The sequence below is a fragment of the Alligator mississippiensis genome, chromosome 10, assembly GCF_030867095.1.
Source record: "Alligator mississippiensis isolate rAllMis1 chromosome 10, rAllMis1, whole genome shotgun sequence".
NCBI classification, from domain to species: Eukaryota; Metazoa; Chordata; order Crocodylia; family Alligatoridae; genus Alligator; species Alligator mississippiensis.
This window is the reverse complement of record NC_081833.1, coordinates 74,155,520-74,179,079: the sequence shown is the minus strand read 5'-3', so window position 1 is coordinate 74,179,079 and position 23,560 is coordinate 74,155,520. Positions and strand designations below refer to the sequence as shown.

At 42.1% G+C, this 23,560-nt stretch overlaps 1 protein-coding gene across 2 annotated transcripts in view; it reads left to right on the top strand.

Moving 5' to 3' along the window:
* ZCCHC14 (zinc finger CCHC-type containing 14) overlaps window positions 1-23,560 on the top strand; it is a 71,095-nt gene that overhangs the window by 12,363 nt on the left and 35,172 nt on the right. For both annotated transcript variants that reach the window (XM_019491168.2, XM_006276705.4), the window contains exon 2: window positions 7,309-7,432. In XM_019491168.2, coding sequence (XP_019346713.2) covers window positions 7,309-7,432 — 124 coding nt within the window. The remainder of the gene's footprint in view (window positions 1-7,308; window positions 7,433-23,560) is intronic.

Genomic DNA, 23,560 nt, shown 5'->3' with positions numbered 1-23,560 from the left:
AAAACCTGAAGCAGACCGTATGCCTTCCAAGTTTACAGGAAGATTACATAAGTAGTCATGTTACAGATTAGATGGCAAACTATACTAATTCATTAGTATTGGCTTTATTTCAGTCTACGTCAGCAGATGTTTTTTTTTCTATTAACTCATCTATCTTCTGTGTTCTGGTTAGTTATTCTGAAAAGGAACACATAATTACTGTTTTACTAAAATGCTTACCAAGTCAGGTTTCCTTTTACAAATCCTGCAGTTCTCATGAAAAAACTTAGTATAGTACATCAACTTAGTATAGTACATAGTACATCTTAGCCTGTTGCATGCCTACTGCAGGAGCTGTCAGTCTTTCCAGTCTCACATTATCTTTTGTGTACTGTAATGTATAAGAAACATTGGGTGAGAAAATGAACGTAAACTCTGAATTCTGTTGCATTTTAAAATGTATCTATTGTAATGCTGAACAACATCGTCTGTACTTTAAATGTATTTTTCATTGTATATATATTTTCTGCATGGATGTGTTGTAGCACATTAAGTTTCAGAAAGATTTTTTTTTTAAAGAGATGGATCATGAAGACATCTCTCCTTTTTTTTTTTTATGAGCACTCAAAAGGGGCAGATCCATCACCACCTCAGGGATTTTTTTTTCCCCATTTGTCTTTGTTCAGTATATAATAACCCTAAATAGAATACTGGATAATGAGAACAGTAACGTTGCTATTTACGTAATTTAGCTTTCGTCCAAAGTGATGGTTTAATTGTGCCTCTCGTCAAAATTACAAGAAGACTAAGAGTGCAGGGGAGAAGGAGATCTATAACATAGAGATGCATTCCTTAAGAAATGACCCTCCTTGCTAGACTGTGATTGAAAGTTGCTTCTCTAGATCTCTTGAGGTGTGCCAGAAAAACAGATTTCAACATAAAAACTTTTAGTCAGAGCTAGTAGCTGCTAAGGGATTAGAAAATTGTACCAGGTAACTACTTGTCAAAGCAGATACCAAGTATCTATACTGCCTTGCTTAATATGTTTAGTCCATGTATTAATGCCACTACTATTTGTATTTTGTTGTTGAGGCTCTTTCCTCCCATCAGAGTGTAAGAATTGTGATGGTTTTGTCTCTTTTGGTACTAGAAAGCTGCGAGAGAGAAAATCATTCCACAAGTGGACTTCTCCCATGAAGTTTTGGATGAATGCTTCCGTACTTTGTCCTTTACTGTTGCTGTCTAAGAAACACCTCATCCTGTTTGACTTTTTCACAGGTCGCTTTGACTTACAGATGGTCTGTGACAAATCAAGCCCTCTTGTTTCATAATCAGTGGCAGAAGTCTTGAATTGGACATGACTAGCTGAATTTTTTAATGTTTTATGCAGTGGTTGTCTGGGAAACAAAGAATATCCTTTTTATCCACCATATTATTACCAGACTGTCAGACACTTGATCCTCAGGTTGTAGAAGGTCTGATAAATCTGAAGCCAGCGTGGTTGCTGTCTGCCCCACCTTTTGTTGAGGAATTGTGGTTTTGAAGATTGATTCAACAGATGGCTCGGGGCAAACCTGAGCTTGCAAGGAAGGAAACTTGTGGAAGTGGGGTGGGAGTAAGAGCTTGCCTGTGGCTTTAAAAGAAGTTGGTACAACTACTCTTCAAGAAGTCACTGTTTTGATGCTGACCATCTAGCCAAGTACCAACTATCACATGACAGTTTTTGTCGAGAAGAGAGGCAGTGGTGAAAAAATTATCACCACCCGGATGCTTTTGATCCCCTTCACCCTTACTATTCTGAGTATAGGCCTAGCCTTGGTACAGAGACTGTTAACTTGATCAGTAAGCATTGATCTTCTGGTGATAGGTGAAGATTGGATCACTGTACTTATAAAAGCCAGTGTAAGTAAGGTGTCCATACGTCCAGGTTTCCCCAGGATGCTCCAGTTTCCATAGGTGAGTCCAGGCTGGTTGCTCAAAAGTCCTGGGCCAGATTCCAGCAGGGAGGCAGAGCGGCATGGTGGCCAGGCAGGCATCGCTACTGCTGTGCTGGAGCAAGGCAGGTAGATGAAGCAGGTGCCCCCTCACCCACGTGTGGCACACTTCTGCTTCTGCACAGCACCAGTGATGCCTGTCCAGCGACTTGTCTGGCGCACGATGCTGCTCCGCCTCCCTGCCAGACTCTGGCCAGGACCAGGCTGCAGAATCTGGGAGTGTCCCGGCCAAACTGGGACCGATGGTCACCCTAATTATAAGTTGCTTTCGATACAGTTAATCACAAGGTGGTGCTGATTTGTCTGCACTCTCTTCCTAAAGAGTTCACAAGTACAGGATACTCCAGGGTGCTATTCTGACTCCCCTTTTGCTATGTGAACATTTAATGATGTTGGGGTAATTAATACAGACAAGGATGGGTGTAGTGTGTTCGCTAGGGTGACACTCATGTATGTCCTTTTTTGTTTCTCTTTCGACTCAGATGGTGCAGTTCAGCACTTTGGCCAGTGGCTAGTTGAGATTGGGGCATGAATGAGAGTTTTGTTGGCTGAAGACAAATCATGGATTTCAGGAAACGGCCAGAGGAGATAGTGAAACCCTTTGGTTAAGGGTGCAGGTCTGCTGTTGTGTACTAGGATTTGCAGCTTGGAGTGACACTAGCTGATTAGCTGCTGCTCAACAGTTGTAATACAGTAGTAACTTAGTCTGCTCATGCCATCTCCATCTGGCTAGGAGGTTATCACCTTTCCTTTTGGATAGGCAGCCTTTGCCATCATTATCCATGTTGTCTTACTTGAAGATTAGAGCGTTGCCATGTGTTCTCTGCAGGGATACCCCATTACAATATTTGGAGATTAAAACTGGTCTTCAGATGGGGATTAAAATTAGAAGGATTAAAAATGTGAAGTCTGAATTGGCTTTGGACATGCCCACCTAAAGAATTCTACCTCATTCCTTCCCATACTGCCACACTTGCTGGCAGTTGAAAAGCTTGATCACTTTTGGTGGGGCTGCTAAAAGGGGATGGGAGGTCTCAAGCCCCAAGACTGTGGAACAGACAAGTTATATGTATTGTCTGTAAATCCTCATATGCTTATGAGAATCCCCAAACTGAATCATCTTCCTCTTTAGAAGTGGCTGCTACTTCAACTTTCTACATCACCTCTGCACTCCCTTGTTTGCACTGCTGCTTCTGCAGGGCCAGGTACCAAGGCTGAGAGCTCGTTTCATTTTTATGCCTGCTCTAGTTGCAAACAACCAAAAATTCAGCTAAGGATGACAGAGGCTTGGGAGCATCCTATGCTAGCCATTCTGTGTTTATCCTGTTATACCAGCAGGAAAACTTGGAGAGTGGTGAGGAATCCCATTGTTGGGCTTGTGGCACTGGAGGATTTCTGCTGTACTTGATTATTCCCCATGAGATGGTGGTGCTGATGGCAAAGCAGAAAGTAGCTTTGTTGGAAAAACTGCCCTTGTGCCATTAAGAATAAACTCAGCTAGATGCTGTGCTGTCTAGTATGAAAACAGCAGTGAATTTGGCTTGGCTTCTGATAAATGTCTGTCCTTGGTTTGTGACCGAATATAGTCTGGATTGATCTCTGAGTGAAATCTCTTGGAATGTCAATTTGTCCATCATTAGAGTAGTTTTAAAAACTGAAGAAGCAAATTGCTGAGATCAGTTCTTGAACAAGGGATCCTGATTCTCTCTTTGGGAGTCTCAGACGTGACAGAAATGCCATAACAAAATTATCATAATCAATAGCTTTAAAGATCCAAAAGTCAACTTGCCTGCTTTCAATTCTGGAGAATTCTAGTAGGGCATGGATTTCTATTTCTATACTTGAAATATAGCAGTCCATTTTACCTTTACAGAAAATGTCCTCCTGACTTAACAGTATTCTTGTTGATCTGCATGTATCCATGCTAAGGATTTTTAAAGCAAAACCCACATGCTCACCTGTTTCTCAAAGGCAGTCTTGAAAAACAAGCCAAAATCTCTCTGCACTTCGAGGCATTTACTCTGTGGATCACCATGGTCTTCAGATATGATGAACCTGCCTCGTTTGGCCAACCTGTATAGTATGAGTTTAGTCCACCGATTGTTATAGAAAATACCTTCCTCCCCCATGCTCCTTCAGTGCCTGCCTTTAGTTTCCTGACTCTCCTTATTTTCAAATGTCTGTTGAAGTCCGTCTAAGCTACTATTTAGCAGTGTGGGATTAAGTAGCACTAGTGAAATTTATGATTACAAACCAAACAATTTCAAGCAACATCCAGGCAGTCAAGGAAAAGATTAAGTACAGATGTTCTGGACAGACACATGACTACCTTCTAGACTGTGGTAGCTCCAAAATATTATTTAAAAATGTTACTTTTGGCTGCACTCACAGCACTTGTATATAATATCAAACCTGTTTTTCCAAAAACAGTATAGCCTTAAAAGTATAAAAAGAAAGCAAGTTATGTATAAATGTGGATACTTTTTTCTTTCATCAAGCTTTTTCTAGGTCTGTAGGCTTGACAGTCCATACATGTATGAAATGTGTTGCTCTTATTTTTTTTAAGAGCCTAGGGGTGCAAAAATTTGCTTGGTTAGAAACCCTTTTTTTTTTTTTTTTTTTTTTTAAAGACTTCCATATCCTTTGATATTGCACATTCTTGAAATTTTCCAAGAAAAAGGAAATTGCAGTGAAAAATGTCATTTAAAGTCAGGACCAAGATTTTAAGTTCTTAATGTTATGCTCATACTCCCATTTGCTTGCTAGCTAAAATACTTTGTTTGGCACGGGTCTGAACTTTGCATTAGTTCTGTATCATATTTTGTTCCATGTCAGTTCCAGTACTTTTAACTTGAGAGTGAATCACATAGCAAATGAGTTTAGCTGATTAAGACATGTGGGTTAAATTTAATTTTTACCAAAAAGAACAAAAATAATTTGGCCTTCCTGGGAGGAAGTGACTGTTAGTTCTTGAGTGTACAAAATTGAAAGCTGTGAGTGAAGACAATTACTGTTTGGAAGAAGTGAGTATAAGTAGAGGAAATGTATTTCCCAGACAAAGGCTGTGAGTTAAGAGATTTTCTGAAATCAGCAGTGTACACGTGTTTATAAGCACTTGAAATTGTGCTTGAAAATAACTATTGAGCTTCCTTTTTATGATCCGCATCTTCTGATCCACTCATCTAGAGAATACCTCTGCTTTGCTCTGTTTTTGAGATTAAACTTCCTAACACCAGTGGCACTCTGAAATTTCTCCTCAATATTCAGTATAGAGCAGGGGTGTTCAGGCCAAACCCAGCTCCTGGCATCATGTCATTTGGACCTTTTGGAAGCCTCTCAGGCCAAAACTTTGGCAGCAGGGAAGGGAGCAGTGACACTGCTCCCTTGCTGTCAAATTTCTGGACTTGTGAGAAGCCTCGTGGGCCAGAGAGCTTGGCCCTGTCCTTGAGGGTGGCACAGGGCTTGGGGCCTGATCTCGGCATGCAGGGTCCAGTCCCTTGATCCTGAGATGTGGGGCAGTGCCAGAGCACCAATCCCCCGATCCTAGCCAGAGGGGCTGGATGGAGGAGACACAAGGACATGGCCCTAATCCTGGCTCACAGGGGTGGCTACTGAGGGCCAACTGGGTGTATTGTGGGACTCTGGGACCCAATCCTGGCATGTAGAAGTAGAGTGGGGCCTGATCCTGGCATGGTGTGTGTCCAGTCTAGCCTGTGGGCCAGCCCTGCACCACACATTTGCCCTGTGGAGCCAAAAGGTTGAGCATCACTGTACCAAAACTCATGCTTTGGTATGACTGCCAAAGTGCTTCTGGGAACAGTGCAGGACTGCCTGTTTGTTCAAGCTTTTGTAGAGTCCTTTTGGTATTTGTAATAGAGTTATGCATATCATTGCGAGCCTTATTAATCTGCAAGTTGTTGATGAAGATGATATCAAGGCAACCGTGTAACTGGCAAGAGGCATCCAAGTAAACTTTTGAATAATAAAAGCAAACTAATGTGAAAATGTGTGCACCCACATGTGAAGGTAAAAGTTTAAAAATCAAAGCCACAAAAGGATAATACTCTACCAAAGTAGAGACACATTATACTAAAGGCAAAACATATCATCCAGTTGGTCACGGTTTACCCAGCTATCAATAGGGTACACAAGGTATTTCTAGAAAAATGGCCTTGCCTGGAATGATGGCCGTATGAATGAGCCTTGCTCTTTATAGGACATTAAACTGTTGTTAACATGAATACAAACTAGGTTCTTTTATTATGTCAGGGTTCTTGTCCCATATTCTGTTCTTTCATAAATAGTAAATGAAATTGGGATTGTAGTCATACACACTAGGATTTTTTGCTAGTTCAAATGTGATATTTGAATAGTCAAGGAATGCCTTAGTTTGAGCCCTTTTGATGATGTTACCTGTTTTAAGACGCACATTTTCCTCTAAGTAGTTAAGTCCTTGTGCTTATTACTACTAATGTGACTGTTCTTTGTATCTGCTTTTTATTTCTTACAAAATGTGACACGCTAATTGACTTGCTGTTTGTGACAAGCTCTAAACATCAGACTGCTAAAATAAGTGTTTCTCTACACGGATGTGAATGCTGGTATGGACAGTAACTCTAATAGTTTAATTGTTCTGTTTCTCATGTGATTTATGTTCGCTTCTGCAGCTCTTGAGTAACAGCAAAAATATGTTCCTTATGCTTAGTGCAGCCTAAAAGGTACATATTAGGCTTTAAAGTCTGGTTTGATGCAGTCAGCTGTTCAAGTTTCCTTTTTTCACGCTGAGTAATTTTTCAACAAAATATGATCTTGATGGCAAGGTCCCAGGTTTCAAAGCCAAGTGAGTCGGTCTCTCATGCAGTGTCTTTGGGAGATGAAACAAGTTGCTTGTAATTTATTGCAGTAATATTTTAAAGTCATACCTTCAGTCTGCATCTCTGTGAATGCACGACACAACGTTAAAAATGGCTGCCACTCACAAGACTAAGAAATAAATTCTAGGTTTCCTGTTGAAAAGTTAATTGTTGTAGGCAGGGACCAACCATCTTGTAAGCAGGTGTAAAGTTAACTACCTTGGAAGCCTAATAAAGCATGTGCACAGTACGTGTTTCATACCGTGTGGATTGCACTAGGCAATCCTGATTTGCAAATGGCTGCTAACAAAAACTTCCCCAGATGGCTTGTAAAAAATATAATGAAATGTGTGTAACTGCTTAAGAAGAGAGTAGTAATGTTCTTGATGTCGCTTAACTGATTTTGAAGTACTCTTCATTCAGTAGAGGAAAATAGACGGTTCTAGAGTTACCACAGCTTTATTTATTATGGTTTTTTCCAGGTCGCTCCAAGATCCGAGACCCCAATAAACAGTGTCAGTAACAGTTTGGAAAATGCACTACATACATCAGCACATTCCATTGAGGAGTCGTTACCCAAGAGGCCGTCAGGGAAACACTCCAAAGGTGCGTCCTGACTTCTTTTGCACAATTTCCATCCTGTTGGAAAAGGGGGAGAGTCCTCCTTGCAGCAAGCAGGGATAACTTTGCAATCTTGATCCACAAGTGGAATTGTGCTTCTTTGCTAATCAGTTGGTTTTAGCAAGGATACTATGCTGTAAATGGAGGATGGTCATTAGATCTACCAATAAACAATTAGATGTGCATAGTAGGAGATGTTTATTACTCAGCTGGGAGGTTATCAAGAATGTTGCTTACAATTTTCAATTCCTTTTAACTCTTGTCAAGTATGCCTTCTTAATAACTAACCATCTCTTATTATCATGGTTGGCCATATATCTTGAGTTTCTGTGCAAGTAGGCTGTTAATATTTTATAGAATGGAAAATGTTATCTGGGGCAGCATGGCTATTTTTCTGTAGAGGAGAGACAGCCATTGGAAGCACAGCGATTTCATTTTTCTCTTGGCTCTCAAGAGGACATTTTAGAAAAGTGTGCACGCATTGGGAGGAGGGGGTAAAGGGTAGGAGAGGCGGCCTGGCCCTTGCTAATTCTCAAGTCTGTATATTGATCCATAATCTTTAGTTGTTGAATGTAATGCTGTATTCCTAATGGGTGATACATGCACAGACCTTTCAGTATCCAGTGTCGTCTTGTAAGCATATCTTTCATGTTGATATCATCAGTTATTTAAAAATTTGCTCGGGAATTTTGATGGTGAGTGAAGTTAGCCCTTACTGTGCACTCTGACCTTTTTAACATGTAGAAAAATGATACGTTACCACAGGCATAGCTAACCTTAAAGTGGCATAGAAAAAGGGTTTACAGCACAGGAACCAGGCTTGTTATTTAATGATACGTTGCATAATGACACAACCAAAATGTAGGTTTCCTGAAATTTTGAGGTACAGGAGTGTTGTACTACTTTCCATTACCACACCCGTGGGTTTGTCTTATAAATTAAAATGCCTTTAGTTCATGCCTTGCTGCTTTAAAAGTATCACTCCAGCAGTTGGTTTTTATTGCAGGCAGAGAAGTATGTGACCCAGTGTTGTGTTGGGGCATTCTTTGAGCTGTGGAGCTAGTATTATACTTGTGTAGAGCTGCTTTTGTAAACGGGCTTTGTAGGATTAATAAAAAATAGCTCTGTATAGAAAGATTAATGCAGATAAATTACCTAGTTAAATTTTAATTAGAGGTAGTATTTTTTCCTTCTAACTTTAATTAGACTTAAAATGTAACCATAATTTCAATGAGTCATGGACTATGTGAGCAGTTGAAAAGTAAAAACCTGGGATTTCATTACTGGGGCAACATGCAATAGTTAGAAGTGACCTGTAAAGTTGATTTTCTTGGTTTTCTTCTGCGCCTGTACTACTGTTTTGCTGTTTAACTCATTTTAGATATCCCTCTCTCTCCTTCCTAGGCCATCTTTTCCCCACCCACATCACTCCAGTTTGTCAAATGGATTTTAATGCCGCTTGGAAATCCTTGATCAAAGGTGGTTTTAAGTGTGACATTATTTATTTGCAGAGACGGTGAAACCAAAGCAGCTTGGAATTAGTTTCACATTCTAAGCAAATTGGCTTGACTTCTGGAAACCCCTGTGTGATGTACCCAATTATATTTCCAATAGCTCCAAGTAGCAATGTGTTTACAGCAAAATAACAGTGTGTAAGGAACTCTTTCTTCAGCTATCAGGACACAGAAGAAAAATGCAGTGCTAAGCAAAAACCTGCCAAAGATTGTAATTTCCCTCTGATAAAAATAGGACTGGGTTCAGCATTACATATTTTTCATTCTTGGACCATGGTTATTATTCCAGTACTGACTACGTGCCAAGATTTGTTATGGTACAGAGTGAAAAGTAGTTGTATTTTCTTCTGTAAACTTGAGAATAACCAGTTTATAGGGAGTATGGCCGCCTAATTTATATGTTGCAACGGTCGCTTGGAATCGCCAGTTGAAACCAAGGAACAAATGATTTTATAGTTAGTAACTCTTGTTCTCTGTTAAAACAGATAGTAAACTGTTTTGTGGTTAGCCATCAACATACCAGTTTGTTTTAACCCTTCCTTCATGTGTGGAGGTGTCTACCAAAGAGCTTTTGCTCCTTTCCACGCAGGTTGGGGCAAGACCCAAGTCTGACTGCCAGCCTGGATCTGGAACAGCCCGATCTCAAACCTCCCAGAGTTTTCTGACTTAATGAGTGAACAAATAAAGGGGCTCCTTGTTGTGGTAGAGGAAACTACCCAAAATACTGACTTCCCTAATTGGATGCTGCCATTTAAACAAAACAAAATTTTAGTTTTGCCTACTGGGCACATTCAGCATCAAACCCTTTCCTAAAGGGACATTTCTTCTGGGACTACGACTGAGTTGCTAATGTTCTTCATTCCTTTTCCATTGTGAAATGCGCTAGGGCTGGGCTGCCCCAGCTACAGAGAAGATCCTGGGCTCAAAACTGAGACCCAGCTGTCAGACTGGTCTCCCTGCAGATGCAGTTTCTATCCCCCTTCGCTGGCATGAGGGTCAGGTGCATATCAAGCCAAGTCATATTAGTTGGCACACAGATAAAACTTGCAAATGATTTCAAACTTGGCTAGTAGAAACTGGAAACCCAGGTGGTGCACGGTCATATGTGGGATACCATGATTTTTCTTGGTGCAGAAATTGGCAGCAGGTTTCCATTCATCCTGTCATCTACCCTTTGTTTTCAGCTTTGTGTGTTTGGAGACAGAAACCTTGCTTTATTTACAGGAGCCCCAAGCACAAGAAGGGTGATTCCACTTTTGTCTCTGTCATTAAGATCAAATTTTGTGTAAAATGTGATTAAAATGTAATGAAAACTTTGGTTTGCAGTTTGATAAGCTGTGTTGCAATTCTGATAGTTTTATCTCTCGCCAAAGATGTTGTTAAATACCTTTGTATGTTATGTTGTTGAAAATGGGAATGATTCAGTCCTTAGGTGGATAACACATGCAGGCCATGAATAATATTGCGCTGTCATGTGACAGGGTTTAGCAATGCGCTAAACGTGGTCAGTGACCACAGCATATTTTCCAAAAGCACAATGGGATAAAGTGCAGTAGACCAGATGTTGAAGTACAAAACAAAGACTCTCTATAATATAGGCAACGTAAAGTGCAAAACATGAAAACTGTACTCTTAGCGCTTTGCTTCTCTGAAGATTTATCATACTGTGTTTTGATCTGTCTTAGCTCCTGGAGCTCCCCGTAGGAAGAGTTCTCTGTAAAGATTTATATAATGCAATCCACTGTTGCAAGCCCATATAGGTGAAAGTGCTCTGACTACTATTTTCCTTTTTATACAGTATTGAAGTTGGCTTCTTCCACTCTCCGCCAGTTTAATTTTCCAGGAGATGGCAGAAGTCCACTGCCTTTTGATTATTTTTCCCTACATTCATAGATTCATAGATGTTAGGGTCAGAAGGGACCTCAATAGATCATCGAGTCCGACCCCCTGCATAAGCAGGAAAGAGTGCTGGGTCTAGATGACCCCAGCTAGATACTCGTCTAACCTCCTCTTGAAGACCCCCAGGGTAGGGGAGAGCACCACCTCCCTTGGGAGCCCGTTCCAGACCTTGGCCGCTCGAACTGTGAAAAAGTTCTTCCTAATGTCCCGTCTAAATCTGCTCTCTGCTAGCTTGTGGCCATTATTTCTTGTAACCCCCGGGGGCGCCTTGGTGAATAAATCCTCACCAATTCCCTTCTGTGCCCCCGTGATGAACTTATAGGCAGCCACAAGGTCGCCTCTCAACCTTCTCTTGCGGAGGCTGAAAAGATCCAGTTTCTCTAGTCTCTCCTCGTAGGGCTTGGTCTGCAGGCCCTTGACCATACGAGTGGCCCTTCTCTGGACCCTCTCCAGGTTATCCGCATCCCTCTTGAAGTGCGGCGCCCAGAACTGCACGCAGTACTCCAACTGCGGTCTGACCAGCGCCCGATAGAGGGGAAGTATCACCTCCCTGGACCTATTCGTCATGCATCTGCTGATGCACGATAAAGTGCCATTGGCTTTTCTGATGGCTTTGTCACACTGCCGGCTCATGTTCATCTTGGAGTCCACTAGGACTCCAAGATCCCTTTCCACCTCTGTGCCACCCAGCTGGTCATTCCCTAGGCTGTAGGTGTGCTGGACATTTTTCCTCCCTAGGTGCAGCACTTTGCATTTCTCCTTGTTAAACTGCATCCTGTTGTTTTCTGCCCACTTGTCCAACGTATCCAGGTCTGCCTGCAGCTGTTCCCTGCCCTCCGGCGTGTCCACTTCTCCCCATAGCTTTGTGTCATCTGCAAACTTGGACAGAGTACACTTCACTCCCTCGTCCAAGTCACTGATGAAGACATTAAAGAGTATCGGTCCAAGGACCGAACCCTGCGGGACCCCACTGCCCACACCCTTCTAGGTCGAGACCGACCCATCCACCACGACTCTTTGGGTGCGACCCTCTAGCCAATTTGCCACCCACCGGACTGTGCAGTCATCCACATCACAGCCTCTTAGCTTGTTCACCAGTATGGGGTGAGATACCGTATCGAAGGCCTTCCTGAAGTCTAAGTATACGACATCCACCCCTCCTCCTGTGTCCAGGCGTTTCGTAACCTGGTCATAGAAAGAGACTAGATTGGTCAGGCACGATCTGCCTGCCACAAACCCATGCTGGTTTCCCCTCAGCATAATTTGCCCTGCCGGGCTCTCACAAATGTGAGCCTTGATAATTTTTTCAAAGACTTTACCAAGGATGGAGGTGAGACTGACCGGCCTATAGTTGCCCGGGTCCTCCTTCCTCCCCTTTTTGAAAATGGGGACCACGTTAGCCCTTTTCCAGTCCTCTGGGACTTGGCCCGTGTGCCACGAGCGTTCGAATATTCCCGCCAGTGGCTGTGCAATGACGTCGGCCAGTGCCTTCAGCACCCTCGGATGGAGCCCATCCGGGCCTGCCGACTTAAAGGCATCCAGTTCTTCCAAGTGACTGCACCATCTCAGGATCTACGCATGGAAGTCTGGTGCCCTGCTGCTGCCTCTCTACAACCCCAGTGAGACTTGTCGTGCCCCTCACTTAGGAACACTGCGGCAAAGAACTCGTTGAGGAGTTCAGCCTTGTCCCCCCTGTCTGTCACCAATTGTTTCTGCCCATTTAGCAGGGGTCCTATTCCTCCCTGGGCCTTCCTTTTACTCCCAATATAGCTAAAAAACAATTTCTTGTTGTCTTTTACTTGGGTTGCCATCCTCAGCTCCATGGTAGCTTTGGCCTGCCTAACTGCCTCCCTACAAGCACGAGCAGAGGAGGTATATTCATCTTTAGTGATCTCACCCTGTTTCCACTTTTTATGTGCTCCCCTTTTGGCCCTTAGGCTGCCCTGGATTTCTCTGGTCAGCCATGGAAGCCTCCTGGCCCCTTTCCCTTTTTTGCCTTGCTCGGGGATCGTCTTGCTTTGTGCCCGAAGGATCGTTTCCTTTAGGCACAGCCACCCTTCTTGGGCTCCCATCCCTTCAAAACTCCTACTCTGCAGTGCTTCCTTGACTAATCGCCTGAGTGCATTGAGATCAGCTTTCCTAAAGTCTAGCACTTTCACCCTACTAGTTACCTTACCCACTCGACGTCTTATGTTGAATTCTATTATTAGGTGATCACTGTCTCCCAAATGGCTACCGATCTGGAGGTCCCCTATCATGTCATCCCCTGTTGCCAATACCAGATCCAGTATGGCATTCCCCCTAGTGGGACCGTGTACCTCCTGTGTCAGGTGGAGGTCCTGTATACAGGTTAGAAACCTGCATGAGCGATGGGACCTTGCTGTCTGCGTCTCCCAGCAGATGTCCGGGTAGTTTAGGTCCCCCATGACTACCGTCTCTTTAGCTTTTATGGTCTCCGAGAGTTGCCTCAGGAGCCCCGCATCTATTTCTTCCCCTTGGTGTGGGGGTCTGTAGCAGACCCCTACCACCAAATCCCTTTCTCCTTGCCCCCCATGTAGCCTAACCCACAATCCTTCTACTTCCTCAACCTTGGATTCTGTCTTGATGAGGGTTGATGTGTATTGCTCACTGACATAAAGTGCAACCCCCCCCCCCCTTTCTTCCCCGACCTGTCGTTTCTGTACAATCTATAGCCCTCAATATGTACCGCCCAGTCATGGGATGAATCCCACCAGGTCTCTGTTAGCCCCACTAAGTCATAGGTGTTTAGTGCAAGCAGGAGCGCTAATTCATCCTGCTTGTTCCCCATGCTCCTAGCATTAGTATATAGGCACTTGAGCCCTGCGACTGGTGCCTTTGCTGCCCCCCCGCTCTGAGTCCCAAGGGGCCCATTGTTTCTTACCTTCTTGTTTCTTACCTGTTCTGTAGTGCTGGCCTCCCCATGGCTTTCAGGTTTCCAATGTTCTCCTTCTTCAGGCTGGGCTGTCCTTGTGGGTGCCACATGGTTTGGTGATTCAACTCTCACTCAATTCCCACTACTAACACAGGAAAAAAAACACATGCCTCTTAGTGGCCCAACATAACTTCAGGTGAGGCAACTGTGATCTTGGCAGTCTTTTGTGTAGTCAAGATAATTTGCTGGTCCACTAGCCTAACTCCTTGCCTGCATTTTGTCTAAACCAGGGGTGGGCAAAATGCAGTCCGGGGGCTGTATGCAGCCTGCCAGGCCATTCTATCTGGCCCATGGGGCCCCTGAAAAATTTAGAAAATTAATATTAATCTGCCCTGAGCTGCCTGTCATGCCGCTCTCGATGGCTTGCCGAAACTCAGTAAGCAGCCCTCTGCCCAAAGTAATTGCCCGCCCCTGGTCTAAACAAGCAGTTTGCATTCATCTTGCACAGTGTTTGTGAAGTTTAAAATGGGGACATGAGGCCTGTTCTCTAGCTCTTCACCTAATACTGATATCAGCAGGCTGAAATCAATAGTAAAAGGTGCAGGGCTGTTTCTCTGAGTGCACCATGTCTGCAGAACTAAAACTGTATTACTTGGAATTAACAGCAACCACTGCAAACAACTACATTGTATCTGTTGATATAATGAATCTGTGCCTTTTCATTTCTGGAAAATATCACTTTAAATACTTTGTTTCCTCAAAAGTATACCTTTCAGTTCAGATTACAATCAAAGGTAGCAGGTTCCTTTTCAGATTTCTTTTTCTTGTATAATCATGCGACACCAACAATTTACAGTTCTTAGCTTTTGTATGTGTAGCCAGGCCTCAAGCTGTGGCTCTGATTTGTTTCAAAATTAATGTTACCTGCTTTGGATCAATCTCAACTAATGCTTAGCATGTGCTGCCCTTAAAGGAGGACTATTTAAAAAAAAAAAAAAAGTATTCGGGGTAAAATGTTATAGCCACACTGTGGCTTTAGTCAAGTTGATGGGCCCAAACCAGTAATTTGCTCAAAGACAGTGAATTCAAGGATTTTATTGTAAGCCAGAATATTTGCAGGCAGACTGACATCAGAATAGTTGTGTGGCCGCTGAACCTAAGCAGCATCCAACTAACTGCCAGTTTGAGCCCTGCCCTTGGCAGCCCTCTGAGCCTGCTGGTTACTTGCTACCTAGTTGCTTGCAGGGTCGACTACTTGACCTTTTGCTCTGAAACCAAAACTTCTGTTTCTTTCTTGATATTTGTGGGTGGTTCTGTAATGTTATCTGTGTTTTCACTCTTCTTATGAACTGGTTTAGCATGCAACTAAAAAACAAACAAAGAAGACGACAGCACTCTGCAGCCAAAAATAGATGTATTGCACTAATCTGGTTTTGGTATCATGGAAATAGAAATGAGTGAAATCCTAGTATTAACGTGAATGTGCGAGAGGATGTAAGAAGGCATGTAGTGGCTTCTCGGCCTTTTGTGGGCAAAGGTCAAGTATATGATCTCTTGTGGGATGTTTTGGGACCAAGTCACCGGTCCTATTGGGCAGTCTCATGACCGAAAACATCATCTCGGTAGTTTAGTGCTTTCAGGATAACACGGGCAATGATGCGAGTTGTCGTTATATCACTTCAGGTTTTCTCAGTAACCTCAATTATCTGTTACTTCATCATAGGTCTGCTTATGGGTTGCCAAGTAAGTGAGATTATTTTTGCAATTACTTTCAAGGTAAAACCTCGAAAGATTGGAGAATTTTCAGGAACTAAGAAGTAAATGTGAAACTAATTTGAAGAAGTCGAGGGATTGCTGGAAAGTTCTAGAGGAAAGTTGCATATTATTGAAAATCAAGACATCTGTGTGAGGAAGTGAGATGAGAAATTGTAATGGAGTTTGAGGAAGAATTCAGACTTTGGGAATAAAAAGAAGAATTCATATTGTAAGAGAGGAATGTCACTTGGGATTCAGTAACATTCTTTACCAAACCTTAAATGCTGAAAATCTGAATGAATTAATGATTGGAGAAGGAAGTATGCATACAACTAAATCACATTCAGCAAGAAAACATTAACTTTTGCATTGGTAATAACAGCTTTTAAGATTTTCCAATTGTCAGCAAACAAAATTGTTACTGTCTATTGCTTTATTTCTGAAGTTAGAGATCAGTCCAGTTGTGACACTGTTTGGTAAAGAGGACAAAATACAGGGTTCCCAGAGCAGTGATGAGCTGTTACCATCTGTGGCTTTAAAAACAACCATGTACAAATTACTTCCTTTATCAGAAAGACGGTTCTGAAGATGTCAGTCAACCCTGTTTCCATTTTAAGGTTCTGAAACAACATCAAATAAAAATGCAAAGCAGTGGTTTTCAACCATTTTCGATTTGACTCACCCCCCAGTAGACTCAAGGCAGCCCTCAGAAAATGCCAGTTTTTAGTTTTTACTCACTTTTCTACAGTAAAAAAAAAAAAAATAAAGGACAATTCTTCTGTTGCAAAGAACTCAGAAGGGCCATCACAGGTCGGCATGTTATTAATTGTATGGGTTCCTACTTGAAATCTCTAGGTTTATCCTGTGACTCATGCATGCCTAACAGTTTTAACATTTGGTGCCCTAGAAAAGACCTCAAGGCACCCCAAGATGCCACAGCACCCCGGTTGAGAATCACCGATGTTAGGCTGTTGGTTTTCCCCAGATGGAAAACAGAGAACATGGAAAATTTTGATTTGACTTTAAATTAAAAAAAAATTGTCCTGGGAATGAAAAGTTCCCTGTGGCAGTGTACATACTTTTTTTATGTGTGGATGCATAAAAAAGCTTGCAACCTACTGATAAAAACAAGTGTAGAAATTACCACTTTGAGCTATTTGGTGGATCGTATTAAACTGGCCAGAATAGAGGTTTTATCCACCAAATATGTGTAAGTACCGAATGCAAACCAGTCAAGTTCAGCAAATTTGTAAGTTATTTGAAAAATTGCATAATATAGTACATGTTTAATTGAATGGCTAGATTTCTGTGATGGGATGAGCTACCCAGAGCCTTCTACTGTAATCTTATTTTGTTATCAAATTTTCCTTGGAGATTATTGGTTGTCTTTTTCTTTTCTTGTCCCTTTTTTTATTTTCTCACTTCTAAGACCACCAGCTCCCCCTTTCACATCACCTCCTCCCCTAAAAAATGCACATGTACGCATGCGCCCACATGCATATGCCATGTGCATTGCAGCAATATTCTTTCTAGCAGTGGAACTCAACAAGTTTTTTTTCTTCCAGAACTGCTTGACATTTGGCTGGTTACTCAGCATGCCAGAAGAGAAGGATTACAAAGCATACGCTCTCAAACCATGCTGGTTTGATATCCAGAGTTTGCTGCTGCTTCAGCACCATAATGTGGATATTTTTTAAATAAGTGTATTATGACATTTACAAAATAGAATTATTTGATAGCTACAAAAATATGAGGTCATCTGTAAGCTTAAATACCTTTTTTAAGTACTGGCATGTTATAATTCACAGAGAAATTCTGGGCTAGGGACAGAAATTACACACAAACTGGTATAACTGATTGGAAACCAATTCAAATCTATAACACAACAGACGTTCCGTGCACATAAACTGCTTTCAAAATGGCTGAAGCTGGTTTAAGATAAACTTGGATGGATGTAGTATCAGACTTAACTGATTTAGGTTAAATCAGTTTATTGAACTTCTGTCCCAGATCCCTTCCAGATTCAAGTTAACTTGCAGTCCCCTGCTTTCCAGGATGCTCTCCACCTCCCCCGCAAACTCCACCCCTTGCAGGTGGTATGGGCTAGCCTTGGCCCAAGCTGTCTGCTCTAGCGCCTCCTGACTTTTGGCTTTGGCCACTGCAGGCATTTGGCTGCATTTCCAGAATCAAAAGTGAATGTCTGCTCGCTTACTTATTGGTTCAGTCTACACAGCTTAGACTGACCTGTGAAGATTGAATTGGTTCAGCCTCAGGCTGTTTGACTGTTTGTATTAGCCCTGAAGTTTTAACCTAGTTTGTTGTATACAAACTCTGCGTCATTATTATTCAGATGCAGTCAAAGCTGTGTTATCCGGCATCCCCCGGGAACGAGGCATGTCAGATAACAAAATATGCCGGTTAATTGAGTAGCCCCAGCTGCTGCTTCTCACACCGTGTCTGGGACATCCCGCCGCCTCTCCCGTGGCATTGCTGCCCCTCCTGTGGGCCCCGTGGGACAAGAAGGCGGGTCCCGCACAGCCGTTATGCCCCCCGGGCCATGGGGGCTCAGCAGCGCAATCTGCTTTGCCCCAAGCAATGGGGGCTCGGAGAAACCGGAAGTGCGCTTCTAGTTGCACTTTATCTTACGAGCCAGCATATCGGTTAGTGGAGCATGCCAGCTTGTAAGATGCTGGATAACAGAACTTTTACTGTATTTATATTTGTTCTGTTTTGCTTTGTTTTGTTCTTTTATCTGTCTTTATGTTTGAGTACACATGCACACACACACACGTCTTCACACACCCTCCTCCCTCCCCCCCAAATTTGGATGTAGATTGCACCAAAGGCATTATTTTGCTGCCTTATTTATTGGCCCTAATATGCCAGTTGTTTTATAAGCACCAAATATTTGGAGTTAATTCTAGCTATTGAATCCAAGGTTTAGTTTACTCTTAAAAATATTTTGCCATTGCATTTTTTCCCCTTAGACTAAGCCTATTGTGTATTAAACAACTATTTGAGGCTGATATATAGCTAAATAATGAAATTCAACATTCTGTAGAGTTCAGCACTTGAGTTTAGTTGAAGCCAAAAGTTTTTAGCCATGGGCTAAAGACAACTGTTCAAATCTATCTTTAAACAAGTGAGTTGCTGTTAACAGCTTCTTGAAATGGGCTTTGAATAGAAAAAATTGACATTCCTTTTAAATCTTTCCCCATACAACCCTTTCATATATGTAAGAATGGGTCCTCCATTTTATGTCTAAGAAATCTGAGGTGGGGAGCTTAAGTCAGGGTGGCCAACCTGCAGCACAAGTGGTACAGGCAGCCTCTGTGGCACAGCAGATTGGAGAGGGGACGGGCAGCATAGTGGCGGACAACAGGAAGCAAAAGGCAGGGCTGCAGATTGGGCGGGGGGGGAAGTAGAGCAAATGAGTCTGAGGAATGGTGTCGGAGAGGGTGCAGGGCTAAATTGTGGTGCACCTGCCAAAAATGTTTGCCCCCACTGGGTTAAGTGATTTGCCTAAGAACGTTGTGAGGATGTGTGGTGCCTAATGCTCAACTGCACATCTGAAAACACTTGGAAAGTAGTATGTTCCCATAGCTGTTGTCAGTTTGAGGATAGTACTAAGGACTTGCTCCAACAAGGTGCTGAGTATTCAGACTCACTTGTTCAGTGATTTCAGTGGGAGTTGAAGATGCTTCAACAGTAATCTACAAACAGGCTCGGCAAGAAAAGGGAAAGCTCTAGGAATATGTAGTAGCAGCAGCAGCATGTGTCTACTATGTAGGTGCAGTAGGCCTAGAGAGCTATCTTTCCAAACATGCAGTTGGACATGAGCAAATCTTATTAAAAGTATAGTTTTTCCATCACTAACAGAATCTGAAATGAACCTCTAGTACCACTTGTCCTTTTCCACAGCCATTTAAACATGGAAGTGGCACTCTGTAAACTCATCCCTTTCTCAGGTTGTTCCTTAGTATTTAGTAGCAAGCTGTTAACCAGCCCATGTGTATGAAGGCTATGAAGTGTCAGCTCCAGATCATTGTGCAGAGTTGCATGTTCAAATAAATTGCCAATCATTCCAGCCACAACTGTGGGAAGCAGACATGCACTTCCAATTATAATACAGGTGGCATGAAAGAAATTGGCTGTAGTTCACATTTTCTTTCAGAAGCTAGAACCAGAATCTTTTTTCTGGTTTTAGTTTTCTGAATTTACTGTAATGGGTAGTCTAAGGAAGACTCATGCTATTGGTGCCCCTTTTTCCAGCATGTAAACTCATCTAGCAAAGAGGGTCCATTTTGGACACTAACTTACAGAATTGACTCTGTCTTTAAATTCTGTATGCGACTTGTGCTTTTATACAGGCAGTTTTACTGTGAATTATTTAAACGTAATGGAAATATCTACACTAGGTCAGTATTCTAGTTCCTCTGCCTCATTCTTTAAAAAAAATTTGGAAGATGCCTTTAAGGTTGAAATATGTTATTCAGGGTCTCTGTTTACTGTACAGATGTGCCTAATACTATTACCAACCTCTGTCCTGATAGGTCTTTTGGCTTTTTCTCTTTTGTTTGCCACGGCCAGATACCTAACCAAGTAGAGAAATAGGGCTAGAAGGGACTTCCAGAAATCATTTAGTCCAACCCCCTGCCTGAAGCAGGATCATCCTTATGTAAACCACCCCTATATACATCCATCCTTTAACCAATTAGCAAAACTATGTAGACAAGTCTGACAAAGCCACAAGACATAACCTAACCTGCCACAGGTAAAGTAGGGGAAGACAGTGACCAGCAGCCTGCTGCTGCACATTTGTTGGGATTGAGATGCTTTTTTTTTTTTTCACCCTTGACTGAGATGGAAATGAGGTTAAATAATTAGCCTATCAGCAAGTCTCCTTACAAATTATAGAGTCCTTTACTTTCCCTATATGAAACTAACCCTACAGTGATGATCTTAATAAAAACAGGTAAGAGAACTGACACAAATGGCTTGTTTAGCATAGCTCCTGTATACTTCTCAAGGCATTTTCATGTCAGAGGAAGGAGTTCCTTGCATACCCTGCTAGAAATAATCTTCTGCTTGACACGTTTAGTTCAGACTCTCACGTTGAGTCACTGTCTGGGTCTCTTGCTGTGTCCAGAGTTCATGCCAGTGAAGCTCCTGCTGTTGAAGCAATTTGCAAGTCCAGGTGTGCATCCTATTGATCTGTGGGTAGCAAGATTCAGTTGCCCAGTGTTGCAAACCAGAACTCTCCAGTAATCTGCATGCGTGCATAATCGGCTCAGGATGTGTTTGTGTTTTATTCCTTTCTAAGAAACGACCCGGTGCAGATGAAAAAAGCTTTAACTGGGGTAAATATCAGTCTTTCAACAACATAATCCAGACTACATGCTAGTCTGCATTTCTGTCTACCAGCTAGCTTCTGTATTGCTCTTTCAAGAAGCAATTTTTTGAAGGAAAACCCCATCCCTCTACTTAGATTTCCCTTTATTATGAATAAAGGGTGGACTGTCATTACCACCCTTAGGATTGTCAAGACCAAGTACTCAAAAATTGTGGGTCAGGACCTGAAAGATCATCATGTCATTTAAATGTAATGTAAGGTCTTTTTACTTTATATCTTTGTAAACGTGAGAACTAGAAGCCTTTAAAAAAAAAAAAAAAAAAAAAGCTGAGATCTTCATAATCAAGTACATCCCAGAATTGGGAGTCGAAAAACGCCAAATACCAGAGGTTTTGGGATAAAATGACAGGAGATGACAGTTACTGTAAATGAGAAACAATAGATTAGGGGTTCAGCTAGGACAGTGGCTTTCAACCTGTGGTCTGCAGACATCTGGGGGTCCGCAGACTATGTCAAAGGGGTCCATGAAAGATGACTGATCGAGCAAAAATATGTGAATACCCACATTTACAATTCTGCACCCTCATTTGAAATTTCCAAAGGGGGCTGCACTTTCATTTGAGGTTTTTTAGGGGTCCACAAATGAAAAAAGATTGAAAAGCACTGAGCCAAGAGAATAAGCAACAGCAGGAGACACATTATCTCTAGTACTAAGCCTTGATGTGACACATTGGCCTGGTTTGAAAATGTGGAGGTGGGTGGAGGGGAAAGAGAACATTTCACAAATAGCTGCCTAGAGTGCCAGCTATTTTCTTTTCTTACCCTGCTATTACTGCAAATATTTCTTTACTCAGCTTCCCCTTCTTGGATGCCACAATGTCCTGCCTTCTATATATTTTGTTTTCTTAGAAGTGGTCACAATTGCACACATTCAGTATTTGGCATGACCAACAGATGACTTGTGAGGAATAAAGAACCAATGTAATTTATATTTCCACTGATGGCAGAGACCCTTTGCAAATAGTACCTCATAAATTTGAAAGTCTTGTGCATTTAGAAGGAGAAGTCCATGTTTTGTCTTGTGTTTGTTTTACTAGTTCTCTTATTCTTAGGCCCAGGTGTTGCCAGTAATGGGATTTACATATCAAATACCTTGATGCACAGATCAAAACTCACAGGATGCTTTTAGATTGCAGATAAATAATCAAAGGGAGTTTAGATACGGAGGTGCCTTGGAGGATTTCAGCACAGAAGCCAGGAATCCTGGTGGTGTAAAAGTAGCTCTGCTGCCAAGAGTACCTATTCCTGAAAAGGGATAATTCTCATTATGTAGGGGCTCAGGGATAAAAGTAGAATACCCTGAAATAGCAAAGTCTTTGCATAAATGTTCAAGTGACTTTAGAAAGCGGTGATCACACGGATCACTGGTTTGCTTATGCAGGTAAAAATGGCACTCTTCAATCTGCAGAGAAGGTGCTTTGGGCAAATCTGATCTCTCTTATTAGATCAGCTAAAATAGTTGTCAGAATTCTTCTCTGCGAGCTTTCTGGTACAAACACCCTTCTTCAGGTTGAGGAAGTCTTCAATCTGTGCATATACCTGCTCACATTGTCCTGTTGTGCTGGTGCACAAGGAAGTAAACAGAAACAGTTGTGCTACTGTCTGAGCATTAAGGAATATGGGGTTGGGATGAGGCAGAATAAATCTGAAGAGCCAAATGGGTATTAAAAAATCAAAGCACTAAAATTTCGCACAACTGTTCAGTTCTTTTGAGGTGAAGGAAAACCCATTAATTTGATTCCTCTTTTTACTGCAGATGACTGCCATTAGTGAAATTTGAGAGCTACTAAGAAAAAGTACTGAACGAGAGCTAGGTGTTTTGTGATGGTTTATATAATATGTTAAAGCCAAGAATTTAGCAAGATTATAAGGAACTGGATATGCACATGAATATCTGTAGTTGTTTATAGTTAAGTGCCAAAAAAATTTGGAAGGGAGAAAGGAAAAAAACCTCACATATCAGGATTGAAATCAATCTTGTAACTACTACGAATTAGTATTAGACCTTCATGGAAGGTCTTCATGGGAAGTCTAATACTAATTCATAGTAGTTACCAGATTGATTTAGCATGCGTCTGCTTGTGCTGGGTTCCTGTCGCCTTCCTCTGAAGCATTTCATGCTGTTCACTGTTAGGCATAGGATATTGCACTCGGTGGACTGTGCATCTGTTGCAGTGCAGCAGTTCCTGTGTCATTGGAAGAGAGAAGGAGCCAAGTAGTTGTCCTTAGCTCTAGAGAGGTGTCAAATATCAAGCTCCACCGTTTGTTTGGTATCTGTTAAACTGAAAACATTTCTGTATATGTCATTGTATGCAAAATGGTGCTTGTGACCTAATGCCGACATGCTGCTCTTGATTATTTCACAAATTTGAAAACATGGAGCTAAGCAAAAAGGTTAATGCTTCATTTTCTCTGTGAACTTGCTCTTTAGGCCCCTGTAAAAGAGCAGTGGACTTATTGCATTACCTCACTGCCTAGACTGGATATATTTCATCAGTGTATCGTGCACATGCTATTTTTAACTAACTCGGAGGGGTAGTCCTGCTGCAATTACATCATTAATACACACCGCTGAAAGGAAACGGCATAAAGCACAGCGGCACCCTAGAAGGATGATCCTTCTTCTGTGCTTTTTGCCT